Consider the following 19,920-nt stretch of genomic DNA (forward strand, 5'->3'; position numbering starts at 1 on the left):
ATTGTTTGGGTCTGTTGTTACTTTTAATATTATTAGAAGCTTTTAAATTTGTTTTACTAGTAGTTGTAAATGTGCCAGAGATAATATTGGAATTTATCGGTTATCTGTAACTTCCGATACATTTTTGGGTGGTTTATTGTTTTATCTTTATCGAAGATAACTTTTCAGTTATCTGATTATCTGTTAGCGAAGTTAATTTTTTGGTTATCTGTGCCCACCATTATGATATATATATATATATATATATATATATACATATACGAAGTCTGTTAGAAAAGTATCCAACCTTTTTATTTTTTTCAATAACCTGATGGATTTGAATCACGTGTGTTTGCATGAGCCAACCTTGAACCTTCGTGCGCATGAGTGATTTTTTTCACGCCTGTCGGTTGCGTCATTTGCTTGTAAGCAGCCTTTGTGTGAGGATGGGTGTAGTCTCTCGTCGTTTTTCTTTGCAAGGAAATGGCGAAATGACTGGAATTTTGCCAGAAACTGGGCAACAGCCAGGTGGAAACCATTCGGATTATTCAGACGGCTTTCAGTGACGATCCTCTGGGCATCACACAGATTAAGGAGCGGTAAAACTGGTTTAAAGACGGCCGCACAATGGTGGAGAGCGCGCCGCGCTCCGGTCAGCCATCAACATGCTGAAATGACCAGATCATTCCAAAGTGAACGCTGTGGTGATGCGGGACCGTCATGTGACTATCTGAGAAATTGTGGAAGAGGTGGATATCAGCACTTTTTCGGCACATTCCACTGTGACAGAAGATTTTGCCATGAAAAGAGTTTCAGTAAAATTCATGCCAAAGGTTTCAGCACGAAGCTGATGGCACAGCAAAAGCGCCTCCGTGTTGAAGTCTCACAGGACATGTTGTGACATGCCCACCTCTTCCACCATTTGGAAGATTCAGACGGCTTTCGGTGGCTTTTCAGTCGTGTGACTATCCGAGAAATTGTGGACGAGGTGGGCATGTCACAACATGTCCTGTGAGGCTTCAACACGAAGGCGCTTTTGCTGCGCCATCAGCTTAGAGACTCCATCCATCCTCACACAAAGGCTGCTTACAAGCAAATGACGCAACCGACAGGCGTGAAAAAAATCATGCATGCGCACGAAGGTTCAAGGTTGGCTCATAAAATAAGTATTTGAACACCCTGCAATTTTGCACGTTCTCCCACTTAGAAATCATGGAGGGGTCTGAAATTTTCATCTTAGGTGCATGTCCACTGTGAGAGATGTTACTGCTGCAAATAAGTATTTGAACACCTGTGAAAATCAATGTTAATATTTGGTCCCAGTAGCCTTTGTTTGCAATTACAGAGGTCAAACGTTTCCTGTAGTTTTTCACCAGGTTTTCACACACTGCAGCAGGGATTTTGGTTCACTCCTCCATATAGATCTTCTCCAAATCTTTCAGGTTTGGAGTTTCAGCTCCCTCCAAAGATTTTCTATTGAGTTCAGGTCTGGAGACTGGCCAGGCCACTCCAGGACCGTGAAATGCTTCTCACAGAGCCCCTCCTTAGTTGCCCTGGCTGTGTGTTTGTCATGCTGGAAGACCCAGCCATGACCCATCTTCAGTGCTCTTACTGAGGGAAGGAGGTTGTTTGCCAAAATCACACAATACATGACCCCATCCATCCTCCCTTCAATATGGTGCAGTCGTCCTCTCCCCTTTGCAGAAGAACACCCCCAGAGTATGATGTTTCCACCCCTATGCTTCACGGTTGGGATGGTTTTCTTAGGGTTGTTCTCATCCTCTAAACATGGTAAATGGAGTTGATTCCAAAAAGCTCTATTCTGGTCTCATCTGAACACATGACCTTCTCCCATGCCTCCTCTGGATCATCCAGATGGTCACTGGTGAACTTCAAACGCGCCTGGACATGTGCTGGCTTGAGCAGGGGGACCTTGCTGCCCTGCAGGATTTTCAACCATGACAGCATCATGTGTTACTAATGTAATCTTTGTGACTGTGGTCTCAGCTCTCTTCAGGTCATTGACCAGGTCCTCCTGTGTAGTTCTGAGCTTTCTCAGAATCATCCTTACCCCACAAAGTGAGATCTTCCATAGAATTCCAGACGGAGGGAGATTGACAGTCATCTTGTGTTTCTTCCACTTTCTAATAAATAATCATAACAGTTGTTGTCTTCTACCAAGCTGCTTGCCTGTTGTCCTGTAGTCCATCCCAGCCTTGTGCAGGTCTACAGTTTTGGCCCTGGTGTCCTTAGACATCCTCACCTATGTAGTGTTCTTTACAGTTTTCCTGACATCTGATATCATACACTACATTGCTCTGTTTGTAACTAGGGATCCTGTCCTTAGGGTGAACTAATTTCTGTCTCATTGAGACAGATGTCAGGAAAACTGTAATGAACACTACATAGGTGAGACGAAGCAACTTTTACACAAGAGGCTATACCAGCACCGCAGAGAGGTCGCCAGTGGACCTCAGTCTGCAGTTCATCTCCACCTGAAAGACACTAACCACACGTTTGAGGACAAGGAAGTTAAAATCTTAGCCAGAGAGAAGAAATGGTTTGAGAGAGGTGTCAAGGAAGCATTCTTTGTAAAACAGTTGAAACCCAGCCTTAACCGCGGAGCGGGTCTCAGACACGCTTTGTCCCCTGTTTACAATGTGGTACTCAGGTCAAAGCAGTTTCAGTCTTTTGTTCATGATAATGAGTGATTCACGTCATCAGGAGAGAGCCATCAGGGGAGGCTTCCGTCCTGTCATTAGGAGAGTGCTAACTAGAGCACAATAGGTGCTAATTAGAGCTATTGTTGAGTCACTAGCCTATAGCAGTCAGCCTCTCGGTAGGTGGGGTCTGGTTAGGTTAAAAAACTCCAGCTTTTGTTGGCTTCTGGTTTATTCTTCTCTACAAGAGTCAAGACAGAAGTCAGACTACCAGAGCAAGAATTTTAGCTGAGGAAGCTTCTGTGATTTGAAGCGAAACGTCCTCACGTCAAGCAACCCAGTCCAGTCGAAGATTCAAGCTTCTCTATAATGGTTACCGTGGATGAGCAATTATTTCCATCAAAGGTTCATTGTCCCTTTCTGCAGTACATTGCATCCAAGCCTGACAAGTTTGAAATCAAGTTTTGGGTTGCAGCAGATCTGGACACGAAATACATATGTAATGCCATCCCTTACTTGGGAAAAGATCCCACTCGTCCGGTGGGAGAGAGGCTGTCAGAGAATGTTGTTTTGAAGTTGATAGAACCATTTATGGACCAGGGAAGGACTGTAACTATGGACAATTTCTTCACCTCTCTGTCTTTGGCTAATAGGCTTCTTCAACGAAAGAAGCTACTAGCAACTGCCAAGGAAACCTCAGGCCACCAAGTTATACTCAACACAGGTGTTCACATCTGGAAGTGCCTTGCTAACGGTGTACATGAAAAAAAAAAAAGAAGAAATCTGTCTGTCTTCTGAGCACCATGCATCAGAAAGTGGAAATTGTGGACACCTACAAACAAAAACCGAACACTGTTGTTGATTACAACCATTTCAAATGCGGTGTTGATATCGCAGACCAGAAAATACACAACTACTCCGTGTGTGCAGGAACATGGCGATGGCCGATGGCTGTGTTTTACAACCTGTTGGACATGGCTGCCACAAATGCACGTTTTATACACAGCATGTAAAGGATAAAAAAAAAGTCAGCAATTGTTCATGCTGGAGCTCGCTGAGGAACTTCAAAACAGACATTTGCAGGAAAAGGCACAAGGAGAACAGAAATGTTGTGAGATGAGAGTTTCTCATGCCAGGTGTGCATACTCTGCAATAATAACAGAAGCACTGAACGTTGTGTAGACTGCTGAAAATATACCTGTGGCAAATGTAGGAAAGACGCACCTTGGGAATGTGGAAACTGCTAGTTATGACAACTGTATGCTACATTTGTGTGCTTTATATAGTCGTTGTATAGTAACAAGCCTTTTCTTTGGGAGAAATAAAATTTTGTTTTCTTCCTGACTTTATACCTTGTGTTTCTTGTTTAGTACAGTAAATTGTCATTGTAATAGATGTTTAGCCTACAACCAAATTACCGTCCATAAAGGATTTTCATCAGAAATACTTCTGCCCTTCTTAAAATGACAGGCAATTATTACAATAAGTGTTTTTTATGACAAATAAAAAAGGTATCTTGGATCAAATGATAAACGATTTGGAGAATCGCGGCAAGCCAGCATCCACCAGGCCCGACGCAGGCTACAGCGGCGAGCCAGCATCCACCAGGCCCGACGCAGGCTACAGCAGCGAGCCAGCATCCATCAGGCCCGACGCAGGCTACAGCGGCGAGCAGCTACCGCCAGGCCCGAAGCAAGCTACAGAGGCGAGCCAACGTCTACCAGGCTACAGCAGCGAGCCATCATCCACCAGGCCCAACGTAGGCTACAGAGGCGAGCCATCATCCACCAGGCCCAACGCAGGCTACAGCGGCGAGCAGCTACTGCCAGGCCCGAAGCAAGCTACAGAGGCAAGCCAGCGTCCACCAGGCCCGACGCAGGCTACAGCAACGAGCCAGCATCCACCAGGCCTGACGTAGGCTACAGCAACGAGCCAGCATCCACCAGGCCTGACGTAGGCTACAGCAGCGAGCCAACATCCACCAGGCCCGACGTAGGCTACAGCAACGAGCCAGCATCCACCAGGCCTGACGTAGGCTACAGCAGCGAGCCAGCATCCACCAGGCCCGACGTAGGCTACAGCGGCAAGCCAGCGTCCACCAGGCCCGACGCAGGCTACAGCAACGAGCCAGCATCCACCAGGCCTGACGTAGGCTACAGCAGCGAGCCAGCGTCCACCAGGCCCAACGCAGGCTACAGCAACGAGCCAGCATCCACCAGGCCTGACGTAGGCTACAGCAGCGAACCAGCATCCACCAGGCCCGACGTAGGCTACAGCAGCAAGCCAGCGTCCACCAGGCCCGACGCAGGCTACAGCAACGAGCCAGCATCCACCAGGCCTGACGTAGGCTACAGCGGCGAGCCAGCATCCACCAGGCCTGACGTAGGCTACAGCAATGAGCCAGCATCCACCAGGCCCGACGTAGGCTACAGCAGCAAGCCAGCGTCCACCAGGCCCGACGCAGGCTACAGCAACGAGCCAGCATCCACCAGGCCTGACGTAGGCTACAGCGGCGAGCCAGCATCCACCAGGCCCGACGCAGGCTACAGCGGCGAGGCACAATTCATCAGGCCCGACGCAGGTGATAGCGGTGAGCCAGCTACTGAGTTAGCCGAGAAGTAGGTTAGCAAACAAACTATTTGTGTCCAAAGATGCCATTGAAGAGAAACCTTTCTTTGGAGGAGTGTGATGAAATCAGAAAGTCACTTGATACTTTTAGATGTTGTCACTTTTAGATGTTGCTTTAATCCGTCAGGACCAAAAGAGAATCATTGCGCTTCTGGATGAAGTGAAGCAATTACGAGAAGAAAATAAGGAAAAGAACAGGAGGATCACAGAGCTTGAAAGGAAAGTTGATGAGTTGGAACAATATACAAGAATGATTGTAATTATGGGGTTTAAGATTACACCCAGGTCGTATGCGCATGCGGTGATTGCAAATAACAAACAGAATGAGCCCAGTGAGGAAGAGTCGAGCTCTATTGAGCAACAGGTAGCAGCCTTTCTCAATGTGCATGATATTTCACTGGATGTAAGTGATTTGGAAGCCATTACCGAGAAGAAGACGAGAGGATGTGCCAGCCCTGATATTACATTTTGCAAATCTCAAGAAAAAGATTACCTTAATTAAACAAGAAGAAAACTGAAAGGTACTAATGTCTATATGAATGATCACCTGACAGAAAAATGCCGAAATTGCCAGAAAAGCTAGACACCTGAGGAAACTAAAAAATATCCAAAGCACTTGGGTAAATAACTGTAAAGTCTTTATTAAGCTCAATGGGTCACTGGAGGAGGCTAAGGTGTTGGTGGTTAAGAACCTCAGTGACTTAGATATTTATGAGGGGACGCCTACTACTACTACTAGAGACTTAGTTACTGGTGAATTTTGAGCCTTTGATGAACACAAAGACAAAGATGGATCAAGAGATGGTAATTCTTGATCGATTATTACTAATAGTATAGAATTCATTTTTATTAAAAAAAAAGATGAGCACAGATTCAGAATTATATCAAAGGACAATGCATTTGGAGCAACTGAATCTATTTTCATATACTGATTATAATTTTCAAGACTTAGAACATGAACTAGACCCGGATAATACTTTTTACTCTACATTTAATGTTGATTCTAAATATTATACTGTTGATGATTTTCTACATGCTATGACAATGAAGGAAAAAATGTCAATTATCCACTTTAACTGTAGAAGTATGTATGCTAATTTTAATGTTATCAAAGAATATATACAGTAGTTTACACATCCATTTAGTATAACTGCTTTGTCAGAAACTTGGTTTAATGAGGACAAAGGTATTGACTTTGAAATAGAAGAATATGAACTTAAGTATGTTAATAGGAAAAATAAAATAGGTGGAGAATTGGCACTATATATTCATAATAGCATTAGGTTTAAATTAGTAGAGGATATGACTCTGGCTATAGATAATGTTTTAGAAGTTGTTACAATTGAAGTCCATAATAATACGGAGTTTGTATCGGTTTCCAGGAACTGACGTAGAATTATTCATTGACTGTGTATGAAAAATATTTTCAAGGAAGGAAAATAAAACTATGTTTATATGTGGAGATTTTAATACAGATATACTAAATCACACAAAGCACAAATGGACTAATGATTTTCTTAATATGATGTTTGGCCTGAGCCTTTATCCGACTATAACTAGACCTAGCAGGGTAACAGATCACAGTTCCACTTTAATTGATAACATCTTCACAAATAGCACTATGAATGACATTACAGGCGGCCTAATGGTCTGTGATATATCGGACCATCTACCAGTGTTTATTATATATAACAACAAAATTACAGATTGTAGAGGGAAAAAATACATCTATAAACGGGTTTGTTCGGAGGAAGCAATTAAATCCCTGAACAATGATTTAAATTCCCAGGATTGGAACTTAATTTATTGTGAGAAAGAGGTGGACAGGGCTTACAGTAAGTTTATGGAGATATTTATGGAATTATATGACACACACTGTCCAATTAAGAAATATAGTTGTAAAAAAAGACTTGTGGAACGTCCTTGGATGACCAAAAGTCTACAGAATGCTTGTAGAATGAAAAATAGTCTTTACAAAATATTTATTAAATTGAAAACTAAGGAAGCTGAAAGAAAATATAAGCTATATAAGAATAAACTAACAGAGCTATTAAGAACTAGTAAAAAATTATATTATAGAAAACAACTGGAAAGGAATAAACGTGATACAAAAAAGGTTTGGGGAATATTAAAAGATCTTATGCAGCATGAAAGGAGAAAAACGATATATCCAGATTATTTTATTGAGAAGGGTAAAGATGAGTGAAACTGTAAATCATTTTAATGATTTTTTTGTTAATATTGGCCCGGATTTGGCCAATAAAATTTCTGGTAAAGGTCCTGATGCTCCAATACTTATTAAGAGAAATAGAAATTCATTTTTTCTCTCTTCTGTAGATGAACTTGAAATTATTACTATTGTTAGAAAATTTAAAAGTAAATCTTCAACTGATTTTCAAGATATTAACATGATACTGGTTAAAAAAGTAATAGAAAGTATTGTCAAACCACGTGTTTATATTTGTAATTTATCTTTTATAACGGGAAAATCTCCAAGCAAAATGAAAATGGCTAAAGTTGTCCCTCTATTTAAAAGTGGAGATAAACACATTTTTACAAACTATAGACCAGTCTCTTTACTCCCACAATTCTCTAAAATTTTGGAAAAGCTATATGACAATAGATTAGAGTCATTTATTGGAAAGTATGAAATTCTTAATGAATGCCAATATGGTTTTAGGAGTAAGCGGTCCACTTCAATGACAGTAATTGAAATCATAGAGGAGATAACCAATGCTATAGAGAGAAAGAAATATGCAGTTGGCATTTTTATAGACTTAAAGAAAGCTTTTGATACTATTAATCATTCAATTTTGATTAAAAAATTAGAAATGTATGGTGTTAGGGGAGTTGCACTGCAATGGATACAGAGTTACTTAACGGAGAGAAAGCAGTTTGTGAAAATTGGTGAGTTTACATCAAATAACTTGGAGATTTTATGCGGAGTACCCCAAGGTTCAATTTTGGGAGCAAAATTATTTAATTTAAATATAAATGACATATTTAACATATCCAAAATGATGAGAATGATTTTATTTGCGGATGACACAAACATATTTTATGCAAATGAAAATTATAGTGAACTTACCCGTATTATTAATGAGGAATTGATAAACTAAAAAGTGGGATGGACACAAATAAATTATCTTTAAATCTAGATAAAACTAAAATAATGTTTTTCAGAAATTACAAAGTGAAACTCTGAGATAAAGATATGTATAAATGGTGTTCAAATTGAAAGAGTATCAGAATGTAAATTTCTTGGTGTAATAATAGATGAAAAAATAAGCTGAAAAAAGCACATTAGATATATAGATATACAGAAACTGTTCTGTAAGAAAGAAGGACAGTATGGATTGAGGGGATGTGGTAACTTTATAGTAAATTATGTAAGAACTACTCTGAAAAGTTGGTGTGTGTCAGTATGTGGAGTTAAATTATGGAATCATTTGGACAACACATTAAATTGTGTGGAAACATTTATAAGTTCAAAAAGAAATATAAAGGAATTATGTTAGCACAGTACATAAACGAGTAAATATGTTTATAGAGTTAGTAAGAAGTGTAGACTATTGTATAGACATTGAACAGTATTTGGTGTATGACATTATGCCAGTAATGATCAGGGTGCAAGACTATTTGTAATTGCTTAGAAGGTAAAAATGTGTTAAACTTTAAATGAATTAAAAATAATGGAATGCCATTGATGCAATTGTTAGTACCTAACTATATTCTAATGTAGATATAAAATGTAAATGTAAAATGTAAATATGAAATTGTTCTATTCTGTTTAGTTATGTTATTTTCTGATTTCTATCTTATTTGAGTGTATTTAACTGTGGATAGTAACGGGTGTACGGGATGGGCGTTTATAAGCTTTTGCTTAAGCCCATGCCCTTTCGGCTGCACCTAATTTGAGAAACTGAGTTATTGTTGTATTTTTCTTTTGTTTGTTTTTTTAATTTATGTTAGTAAGAGTTTATGTTGGTATTTTGTTTTGTTTTGTTTATGTGCGTGCTGAATAAACTCATTCATTCATTCATTCATTCATTCATTCATTCATTCATAAAAATAGGGTAAAACTGTTTGTTGGCTAAATCAATCAATCAATCAACTTTTTTCTTATATAGCGCCAAATCACAACAAACAGTTGCCCCAAGGCGCTCCATATTGTAAGGCAAGGCCATACAATAATTATGAAAAACCCCAACGGTCAAAACGACCCCCTATGAGCAAGCACTTGGCCACAGTGGGAAGGAAAAACTCCCTTTTAACAGGAAGAAACCTCCAGCAGAACCAGGCTCAGGGAGGGGCAGTCTTCTGCTGAGACTGGTTGGGGCTGAGGGAAAGAACCAGGAAAAAGACATGCCGAGAAGGGGGGCAGAGATCGATCACTAATGATTAAATGCAGAGTGATGCATACGGAGCAAAAAGAGAAAGAAACAGTGCATCATGGGAACCCCCCCACAGTCTACGTCTAAAGCAACATAACCAAGGGATGGTCCAGGGTCACCCGATCCAGCCCTAACTATAAGCCTTAGCGAAAAGGAAAGTTTTAAGCCTAATCTTAAAAGTAGAGAGGGTATCTGTCTCCCTGATCTGAATTGGGAGCTGGTTCCACAGGAGAGGAGCCTGAAAGCTGAAGGCTCTGCCTCCCATTCTACTCTTACAAACCCTAGGAACTACAAGTAAGACTGCAGTCTGAGAGCGAAGCGCTCTAATGGGGTAATATGGTACTACGAGGTCCCTAAGATAAGATGGGACCTAATTATTCAAAACCTTATAAGTAAGAAGAAGAATTTTAAATTCTATTCTAGAATTAACAGGAAGCCAATGAAGAGAGGCCAACACGGGTGAGATATGCTCTCTCCTGCTAGTCCCCGTCAGTACTCTAGCTGCAGCATTCTGAACCAACTGAAGGCTTTTTAGGGAACTTTTAGGACAACCTGATAATAATGAATTACAATAGTCCAGCCTAGAGGAAATAAATGCATGAATTAGTTTTTCAGCATCACTCTGAGACAAGACCTTTCTGATTTTAGAGATATTGCGTAAATGCAAAAAGGCAGTCCTACATATTTGTTTAATATGCGCTTTGAATGACATATCCTGATCAAAAATGACTCCAAGATTTCTCACAGTATTACTAGAGATAAGGGAAATGCCATCCAGAGTAACGATCTGGTTAGACACCATGCTTCTAAGATTTGTGGGGCCAAGTACAATAACTTCAGTTTTATCTGAGTTTAAAAGCAGGAAATTAGAGGTCATCCATGTCTTTATGTCTGTAAGACAATCCTGCAGTTTAGCTAATTGGTGTGTATCCTCTGGCTTCATGGATAGATAAAGATGGGTATCATCTGCGTAACAATGAAAATTTAAGCAATACCGTCTAATAATACTGCCTAAGGGAAGCATGTATAAAGTGAATAAAATTGGTCCTAGCACAGAACCTTGTGGAACTCCATAATTAACTTTAGTCTGTGAAGAAGATTCCCCATTTACATGAACAAACTGTAATCTATTAGACAAATATGATTCAAACCACCAAAAGCAGCACTGAGGTCCAACAGAACAAGCACAGAGATAAGTCCACTGTCCGAAGCCATAAGAAGATCATTTGTAACCTTCACTAATGCTGTTTCTGTGATGAATTATAAAACCTGACTGAAACTCTTCAAATAGACCATTCCTCTGCAGGTGATCAGTTAGCTGTTTTACAACTACCCTCTCAAGAATCTTTGAGAGAAAAGGAAGGTTGGAGATTGGCCTATAATTAGCTAAGATAGCTGGGTCAAGTGATGGCTTTTTAAGTAATGGTTTAATTACTGCCACCTTAAAGGCCTGTGGACACAACACACCAACTAACAAAGATAGATTGATCATATTTAAGATTGAAGCATTAAATAATGGTAGGACTTCCTTGAGCAGCCTGGCAGGAATGGAGTCTAATAAACATGTTGATGGTTTGGATGAAGTAACTAATGAAAATAACTCAGACAGAACAATCGGAGAGAAAGAGTCTAACCAAATACCGGCATCACTGAAAGCAGCCAAAGATAACGATACGTCTTTGGGATGGTTATGAGTAATTTTTTCTCTAATAGTCAAAATTTTGTTAGCAAAGAAAGTCATGAAGTCATTACTAGTTAAAGTTAATGGAATACTCAGCTCAATAGAGCTCTGACTCTTTGGCAGCCTGGCTACAGTGCTGAAAAGAAACCTGGGGTTGTTCTTATTTTCTTCAATTAGTGATGAGTAGAAAGATGTCCTAGCTTTACGGAGGGCTTTTTTTATAGAGCAACAAACTCTTTTTCCAGGCTAAGTGAAGATCTTCTAAATTAGTGAGACGCCATTTCCTCTCCAACTTACGGGTTATCTGCTTTAAGCTACGAGTTTGTGAGTTATACCACGGAGTCAGACACTTCTGATTTAAAGCTCTCTTTTTCAGAGGAGCTACAGCATCCAAAGTTGTCTTCAATGAGGATGTAAAACTATTGACGAGATACTCTAACTCCCTTACAGAGTTTAGGTAGCTACTCTGCTCTGTGTTGGTATATGACAATAGAGAACATAAAGAAGGAATCATATCCTTAAACCTAGTTACAGCGCTTTCTGAAAGACTTCTAGTGTAATGAAACTTATTCCCCACTGCTGGGTAGTCCATCAGAGTAAATGTAAATGTTATTAAGAAATGATCAGACAGAAGGGAGTTTTCAGGGAATACTGTTAAGTCTTCTATTTCCATACCATAAGTCAGAACAAGATCTAAAATATGATTAAAGTGGTGGGTGGACTCATTTACTTTTTGAGCAAAGCCGATAGAGTCTAATAATAGATTAAATGCAGTGTTGAGGCTGTCATTCTCAGCATCTGTGTGGATGTTAAAATCGCCCACTATAATTATCTTATCTGAGCTAAGCACTAAGTCAGACAAAAGGTCTGAAAATTCACAGAGAAACTCACAGTAACGACCAGGTGGACGATAGATAATAACAAATAAAACTGGTTTTTGGGACTTCCAATTTGGATGGACAAGACTAAGAGACAAGCTTTCAAATGAATTAAAGCTCTGTCTAGGTTTTTGATTAATTAATAAGCTGGAATGGAAGATTGCTGCTAATCCTCCGCCCCGGCCCGTGCTACGAGCATTCTGACAGTTAGTGTGACTCGGGGGTGTTGACTCATTTAAACTAACATATTCATCCTGCTGTAACCAGGTTTCTGTTAGGCAGAATAAATCAATACGTTGATCAATTATTATATCATTTACCAACAGGGACTTAGAAGAGAGAGACCTAATGTTTAATAGACCACATTTAACTGTTTAGTCTGTGGTGCAATTGAAGGTGCTATATTATTTTTTCTTTTTGAATTTTTATGCTTAAATAGATTTTTGCTGGTTATTGGTGGTCTGGGAGCAGGCACCGTCTCTACGGGGATGGGGTAATGAGGGGATGGCAGGGGGAGAGAAGCTGCAGAGAGGTGTATAAGACCACAGCTCTGCCTCCTGGTCCCAACGCTAGACAGTCACAGTTTGGAGGATCCAAAAAAATTGGCCAGATTTCTAGAAATGAGAGCTGCTCCCTCTAAAGTGGGATGGATGCCGTCTCTCCTAACAAGACCAGGTTTTCCCCAGAAGCTTTGCCAATTATCAAAATAAAATATAAAATGAAAAATGGTTACTCTTAGTACATGAAATAAAATATGACCTCAATGAAATTGACTGCAAAATGAATAATGTTGCAGGGGCAGTGGTGGCAGACAAATTGAGAAGTCATCTCCAGCTGAAATAATACTTTTGCACTCAGGTTCAATCAGACACGACAGAGGAATGTAGCCTATTGTTTCTTTGGAATGTGCCCAGACAGGTTCATTTGAGCTGCATGTTAATTCCTCTCCAAATGTTAGCATATGGACAGGAATTAACATGTTTTGCAAAGAGGAGGGGGCAGGCAGCAGAAACAAAAATCTCTGGGCCTACAATCAAAAATATTATTTATAAGGCAGTGCAGTCTCGTTTGAAACATACGCACCCGCGGACCTGCCAGTTTAAGATGTGATGGTTTAAAATGGTTTCCACTGAAACCCCATCCTCCGAATGGTTTGTGCTGACACTCCCACACTCCCCCTGGGGATTAGTTTCTTCCCACAAACAGTGTCAATGGTAAAGGTCAAACAGTGTACTGTTTTGTTTTCTGCCACAATCACCAAAGCGATCCGTAAAAGTGCAGGTTTTTTCTCGCTTCCCAGTGGAGAAAGGAAGACGAGGCAAATGCAATGTGTTAGCCTACACAGCTAACCAGAGTAGCTGTGTCCTCTTGCCTGCAAAACTGCCTCAACACGTTTAAGCTCCGGGTCATAAACAAACAGCAACACATGTCCACTTTCCCACCACATCGTCACGTTTTCTTTGCATTTTCACTTTGTGTGTAATTTGCCCAAAAACTCAGAGAAAGTGCTGTTTTTCTGTCTCCAAAAGTAGAGAAATGATGTCATATGCGGCATATTTTAACTCTTTAGTGCCCTCCCTCAAATGAGACTGTGCTGCATAATTCCAGGACTAATTTGAGCTTGGCAGAAGCATGCACTGTCATTATTTGTTCTCTTCATCATAAGCCTTTTCACACTCTGGGTCGCTTCCTGATCTGACACGCGAGGTCAAAGGGCAAGAGGTGTAAACGGCAGTCTCGAGGCATCATGACTGACTGTGTGGGCAGCGAGAATGACAGAAACTTTGATTATTTTTCCCGTTGGAGTGTTGATTCCTTGAAAGAAAACATGGTATTGGTGTCCAAGAAAGAAAAACTGAAGCTTATGTTGCTCATGAACTGAAAATTCAGGTTTTGCCAACTCAACCCACTTCCGACACAGGCAGTGTCTATTCGTAAACATAGAATCAGCGGACCTCTATAAATCTTGTGCACTACGTTCGTATTTCTGAGTTTGTGAAATAAATTATTTGTGAAGAATAAAATAAAATTAATCATGGATCTGGTTGGTGAATGGCAGTTGAATGGTGTCTATAGTAAATAATCATGAAGTAACAGAGGGGAGGTGATAGTCTAGTGGTTAAGCGCTGCACTTGAGACCAGGGGAACCTTGGTTCAAATCCCAGCCTGACCGGAAAATCATTCAGGGCCCTTGGGCAAGGTCCTTAATCCCCTAGTTGCTCCCGATGAGTAGTGGGCACCTTGCATGGCAGCACCCTGACATTGGGGTGAATGTGAGGCATTTGAAATGTAAAGCTCTTTGAGCATCTGATGCAGATGGAAAAGTGCTATATGAATGCAGTCCATTTAATGGCCTGGTCCATTTCCCTGCATGTTCCATGTAATTTATTCTTCTTATAGGCACATGTGTCTGTGATTTGGATCAATGAATAATGAACACAGGTGGGATAAAACACACTGATTTGTATCACAACAGAGCAAGGTGACAGATTACGCTGCCCTTTTAAAAGATGACAATGGCGAATCATTCCCCGACCCGATATCCAAACTCGAGTCCGGCTGGCTGGATGATAAGAGCGGCGTGACTCCATGGCACTGCCACACAATTCACCGGGCCAACGCGACCCGCTGGATGCCATGCTGGGTGCTGCTGGACGCTGCATTATATAAAATAATTATTTCATAGCGGATTAATCATTTGCTCTTACAGATTGGCTGATAAAACCATCTCTGATCACTCTGGAAGCACAGAGGAACTTTCTCCAGCAGCTTTTCTGGTGCACTTCATGGGGTGGAGAAAGCGTTTGGGATAATCTCAAAGGACATTATTTATATATATTTATATTGCAATGGCTTGCTAAAGCAGCTGCATTTTCACTCCTTCTTATAAGCATCTGTAAAATTGTGTTTATTATGGATTTAGACAGTTGTTTGACTGACGCTGCACTGACTGACTGAGCGTCTGCATTTACACCTCTTTGACCTCTGAACAAACCTGGTCGCGCGTGCGCATTCCCAGAGTGTTAAAATCAATCAATCAATCAATCAATTTTTTTTTATATAGCGCCAAATCACAACAAACAGTTGCCCCAAGGCGCTTTATATTGTAAGGCAAGGCCATACAATAATTATGTAAACCCCCACGGCCAAACGACCCCCTGTGAGCAAGCACTTGGCTACAGTGGGAAGGAAAAACTCCCTTTTAACAGGAAGAAACCTCCAGCAGAACCAGGCTCAGGGAGGGGCAGTCTTCTGCTGGGACTGGTTGGGGCTGAGGGAGAGAACCAGGAAAAAGAGATCGATCACTAATGATTAAATGCAGAGTGGTGCATACAGAGCAAAAAGAGAAAGAAACAGTGCATCATGGGAACCCCCCAGCAGTCTACGTCTATAGCAGCATAACTAAGGGATGGTTCAGGGTCACCTGATCCAGCCCTAACTATAAGCTTTAGCAAAAAGGAACGTTTTAAGCCTAATCTTAAAAGTAGAGAGGGGTGTCTGTCTCCCTGATCTGAATTGGGAGCTGGTTCCACAGGAGAGGAGCCTGAAAGCTGAAGGCTCTGCCTCCCATTCTACTCTTACAAACCCTAGGAACTACAAGTAAGCCTGCAGTCTGAGAGCGAAGCACTCTACTGGGGTGATATGGTACTATGAGGTCCCTAAGATAAGATGGGACCTGATTATTCAAAACCTTATAAGTAAGAAGAAGAATTTTAAATTCCATTCTAGAATTAACAGGAAGCCAATGAAGAGAGGCCAATATGGGTGAGATATGCTCTCTCCTTCTAGTCCCCGTCAGTACTCTAGCTGCAGCATTTTGAATTAACTGAAGGCTTTTAGGGAACTTTTAGGACAACCTGATAATAATGAATTACAATAGTCCAGCCTAGAGGAAATAAATGCATGAATTAGTTTTTCAGCATCACTCTGAGACAAGACCTTTCTGATTTTAGAGATATTGCGTAAATGCAAAAAGGCAGTCCTACATATTTGTTTAATATGCGCTTTGAATGACATATCCTGATCAAAAATGACTCCAAGATTTCTCACAGTATTACTAGAGATAAGGGAAATGCCATCCAGAGTAACGATCTGGTTAGACACCATGCTTCTAAGATTTGTGGGGCCAAGTACAATAACTTCAGTTTTATCTGAGTTTAAAAGCAGGAAATTAGAGGTCATCCATGTCTTTATGTCTGTAAGACAATCCTGCAGTTTAGCTAATTGGTGTGTGTCCTCTGGCTTCATGGATAGATAAGCTGGGTATCATCTGCATAACAATGAAAATTTAAGCAATACCGTCTAATAATACTGCCTAAGGGAAGCATGTTATAAAGTGAATAAAATTGGTCCTAGCACAGAACCTTGTGGAACTCCATAATTACTTTAGTCTGTGAAGACGATCCCCATTTACATGAACAAATTGTAATCTATTAGACAAATATGATTCAAACCACCGCAGCGCAGTGCCTTTAATACCTATGGCATGCTCTAATCTCTGTAATAAAATTTTATGGTCAACAGTATCAAAAGCAGCACTGAGGTCTAACAGAACAAGCATAGAGATGAGTCCACTGTCCGAGGCCATAAGAAGATCATTTGTAACCTTCACTAATGCTGTTTCTGTACTATGATGAATTCTAAAACCTGACTGAAACTCTTCAAATAGACCATTCCTCTGCAGATGATCAGTTAGCTGTTTTACAACTACCCTTTCAAGAATTTTTGAGAGAAAAGGAAGGTTGAAGATTGGCCTATAATTAGCTAAGATAGCTGGGTCAAGTGATGGCTTTTTAAGTAATGGTTTAATTACTGCCACCTTAAAAGCCTGTGGTACATAGCCAACTAACAAAGATAGATTGATCATATTTAAGATCGAAGCATTAAATAATGCTAGGGCTTCCTTGAGCAGCCTGGTAGGAATGGGGTCTAATAAACAGGTTGATGGTTTGGATGAAGTAACTAATGAAAATAACTCAGACAGAACAATCGGAGAGAAAGAGTCTAACCAAATACACCGGCATCACTGAAAGCAGCCAAAGATAACGATACGTCTTTGGGATGGTTATGAGTAATTTTTTCTCTAATAGTTAAAATTTGTTAGCAAAGAAAGTCATGAAGTCATTACTAGTTAAAGTTAATGGAATACTCAGCTCAATAGAGCTCTGACTCTTGTCAGCCTGGCTACAGTGCTGAAAAGAAACCTGGGGTTGTTCTTATTTTCTTCAATTAGTGATGAGTAGAAAGATGTCCTAGCTTACGGAGGGCTTTTTTATAGAGCAACAGACTCTTTTTCCAGGCTAAGTGAAGATCTTCTAAATTAGTGAGACCCATTTCCTCTCCAACTTACGGGTTATCTGCTTTAAGCTATGAGTTTTGTGAGTTATACCACGGAGTCAGGCACTTCTGATTTAAAGCTCTCTTTTTTAGAGGAGCTACAGCATCCAAAGTTGTCTTCATGAGGAGGTAAAACTATTGACGAGATACTCTATCTCACTTACAGAGTTTAGGTAAGCTACTCTGCACTGTGTTGGGTATATGGCATTAGAGAACATAAAGAAGGAATCATATCCTTAAACCTAGTTACAGTGCTTTCTGAAAGAACTTCTAGTGTAATGAAACTTATTCCCCACTGCTGGGTAGTCCATCAGGGTAAATGTAAATGTTATTAAGAAATGATCAGACAGAAGGGAGTTTTCAGGGAATACTGTTAAGTCTTCTATTTCCATACCATAAGTCAGAACAGATCTAAGATATGATTAAAGTGGTGGGTGGACTCATTTACTTTTTGAGCAAAGCCAATAGAGTCTAATAATAGATTAAATGCAGTGTTGAGGCTGTCATTCTCAGCATCTGTGTGGATGTTAAAATCGCCCACTATAATTATGTTATCTGAGCTAAGCACTAAGTCAGACAAAAGGTCTGAAAATTCACAGAGAAACTCACAGTAACGACCAGGTGGACGATAGATAATAACAAATAAAACTGGTTTTTGGGACTTCCAATTTGGATGGACAAGACTAAGAGTCAAGCTTTCAAATGAATTAAAGCTCTGTCTGGGTTTTGATTAATTAATAAGCTGGAATGGAAGATTGCTGCTAAAGGCTTATTGGAATGCAGGTTGTAGGATTTTTGCAACTCTACACTTTGGGAAGCAGGTGAGGCACCGGTTAGCCCCCACCCCGCTCCCCTCTGGCTCCGCCCCTGTTAAACCTCGTTTGTAATCTGGATCGCAGTGAATCCTGGTCGTGTCCAGGCTGGTTACAAAAGGACAATAACTGCATTGTCCTCTGTGCGGGTCTGGCTGTGAGATGATAATACCTTCACGGTCCTGCGGTTCCACTCGCACGGATCCGTCTCTCTGGATCCGAACATCTCCGACTCCGGTTATCTTCCTCGGAGCCGCCGCAGCTGCTGGTCCGGCGGCGGAGCTCCTGCCGCCCCGGTGCTCCTTCCCGAGCGTCCTGCAGCACTGGTAACACACTGCCCACGCCTGCTCCTCATTGATGGGCCTGGTTGTAAAGCCTCAGTATCTCCTCCAAACGCAGTTCCTCCGCTTCTGCCTCCTCCGGCGGAGTCATGGCGGAGTGATGCGCTCAGCATCCTCAGCCGCTCCGCCGTTTCGCATCATTTTCTCAGCGCAGGAGGCCCGATGTGGATAAAAGCTCCAGGAACCAGGAGGCATCGTCCTCCTGCTGCCCCGCTCGGCTCACCACGGAGGTCCCGACGCTCAGGTTCCGGTACCGGCGACCATCAGATTGACTGTAGGACTGTGGCGTGAAACGGCGCGTTCACATTCCAACCCCAGAACACTCCTTTGTCACATGATCTGTGTGTTTTTTTTAACCTAGTATCAGACAGGGGGCGTAGTCATAGTGACGGAGGGCCCTGAATGAAGGAAACCCCCATATATATATATATTATATATATATTATATGTATGTTGTATGTATGTATGTGTGTGTGTGTGTGTGCAGGGGTGGTGGCCAAGTGGTTAATGGGCTTGGTTTCAGTTTGCGTCAGGAAGGGCATCCTGCGTAAAACCTGTGCCAATTCAACATCAGATCTACCTTGGATTTGCTGTGGCGACCCCGAGTGCAAAAACAAGGGAGCAGCCGAAGGGACTTACTTACTATATATACGATATATGTGTGTGTGTGTGTAGAAAGAGACTAAAAAAATGTCAACAGAAAATCACATTTAAAATGTTCAGAGCCTGCTTAATATATATATATATAAAAATTAAAACCCAGTTAAATACAGTATATTCATGGAAACTGACACAACATAATAATCTCTTATAAAGATGTGGCAAAAACAAAACATTTATGTATTGCTCCCTCATGGTTGGACAAATATAGGACGTCATTACACACAAATACATTTAAAGATGTTCTTTTTGGGGAAACTATGATAGATGTTGTAATGACAAAATCATATATATATCTTGTCAACAGCAGCTTATTTCATCCCTTTTATGGATCTTGTCTGTAAGAAGTTTTAAAACTTTTGACCTGAACATCAATTGTTTGGCGCCCTCTGGTGTTTGCATATTTTGTGTAGTTATTTATCAATGTGGATTCCAAATCATTTATCTGTAAATAAGTTTTGTCACAGCTGCCTGCAGCTCTGTAGATGATTGTGACATCACTTTGTTTGTATGAAAGGTCCTACACATTGCTGCGGCTCTTTTATGATGCG

General features: G+C 40.9%; 1 protein-coding gene across 1 annotated transcript in view; it reads right to left on the reverse strand.

The window, feature by feature from the left end:
- LOC117513196 (protein spire homolog 1-like) overlaps positions 1-18,974 on the reverse strand; it is a 183,847-nt gene extending 164,873 nt beyond the window's left edge. Inside the window, 3 exon segments of the mRNA XM_034173493.1 lie at positions 18,542-18,731; positions 18,733-18,815; positions 18,965-18,974. Of these exon segments, the coding sequence (XP_034029384.1) occupies positions 18,542-18,731; positions 18,733-18,815; positions 18,965-18,974 (283 nt within the window).
- Positions 18,975-19,920: the final 946 nt, after the last annotated feature.

Source organism: Thalassophryne amazonica, chromosome 7 (assembly GCF_902500255.1).
Source record: "Thalassophryne amazonica chromosome 7, fThaAma1.1, whole genome shotgun sequence".
Taxonomy (NCBI): domain Eukaryota; kingdom Metazoa; phylum Chordata; class Actinopteri; order Batrachoidiformes; family Batrachoididae; genus Thalassophryne; species Thalassophryne amazonica.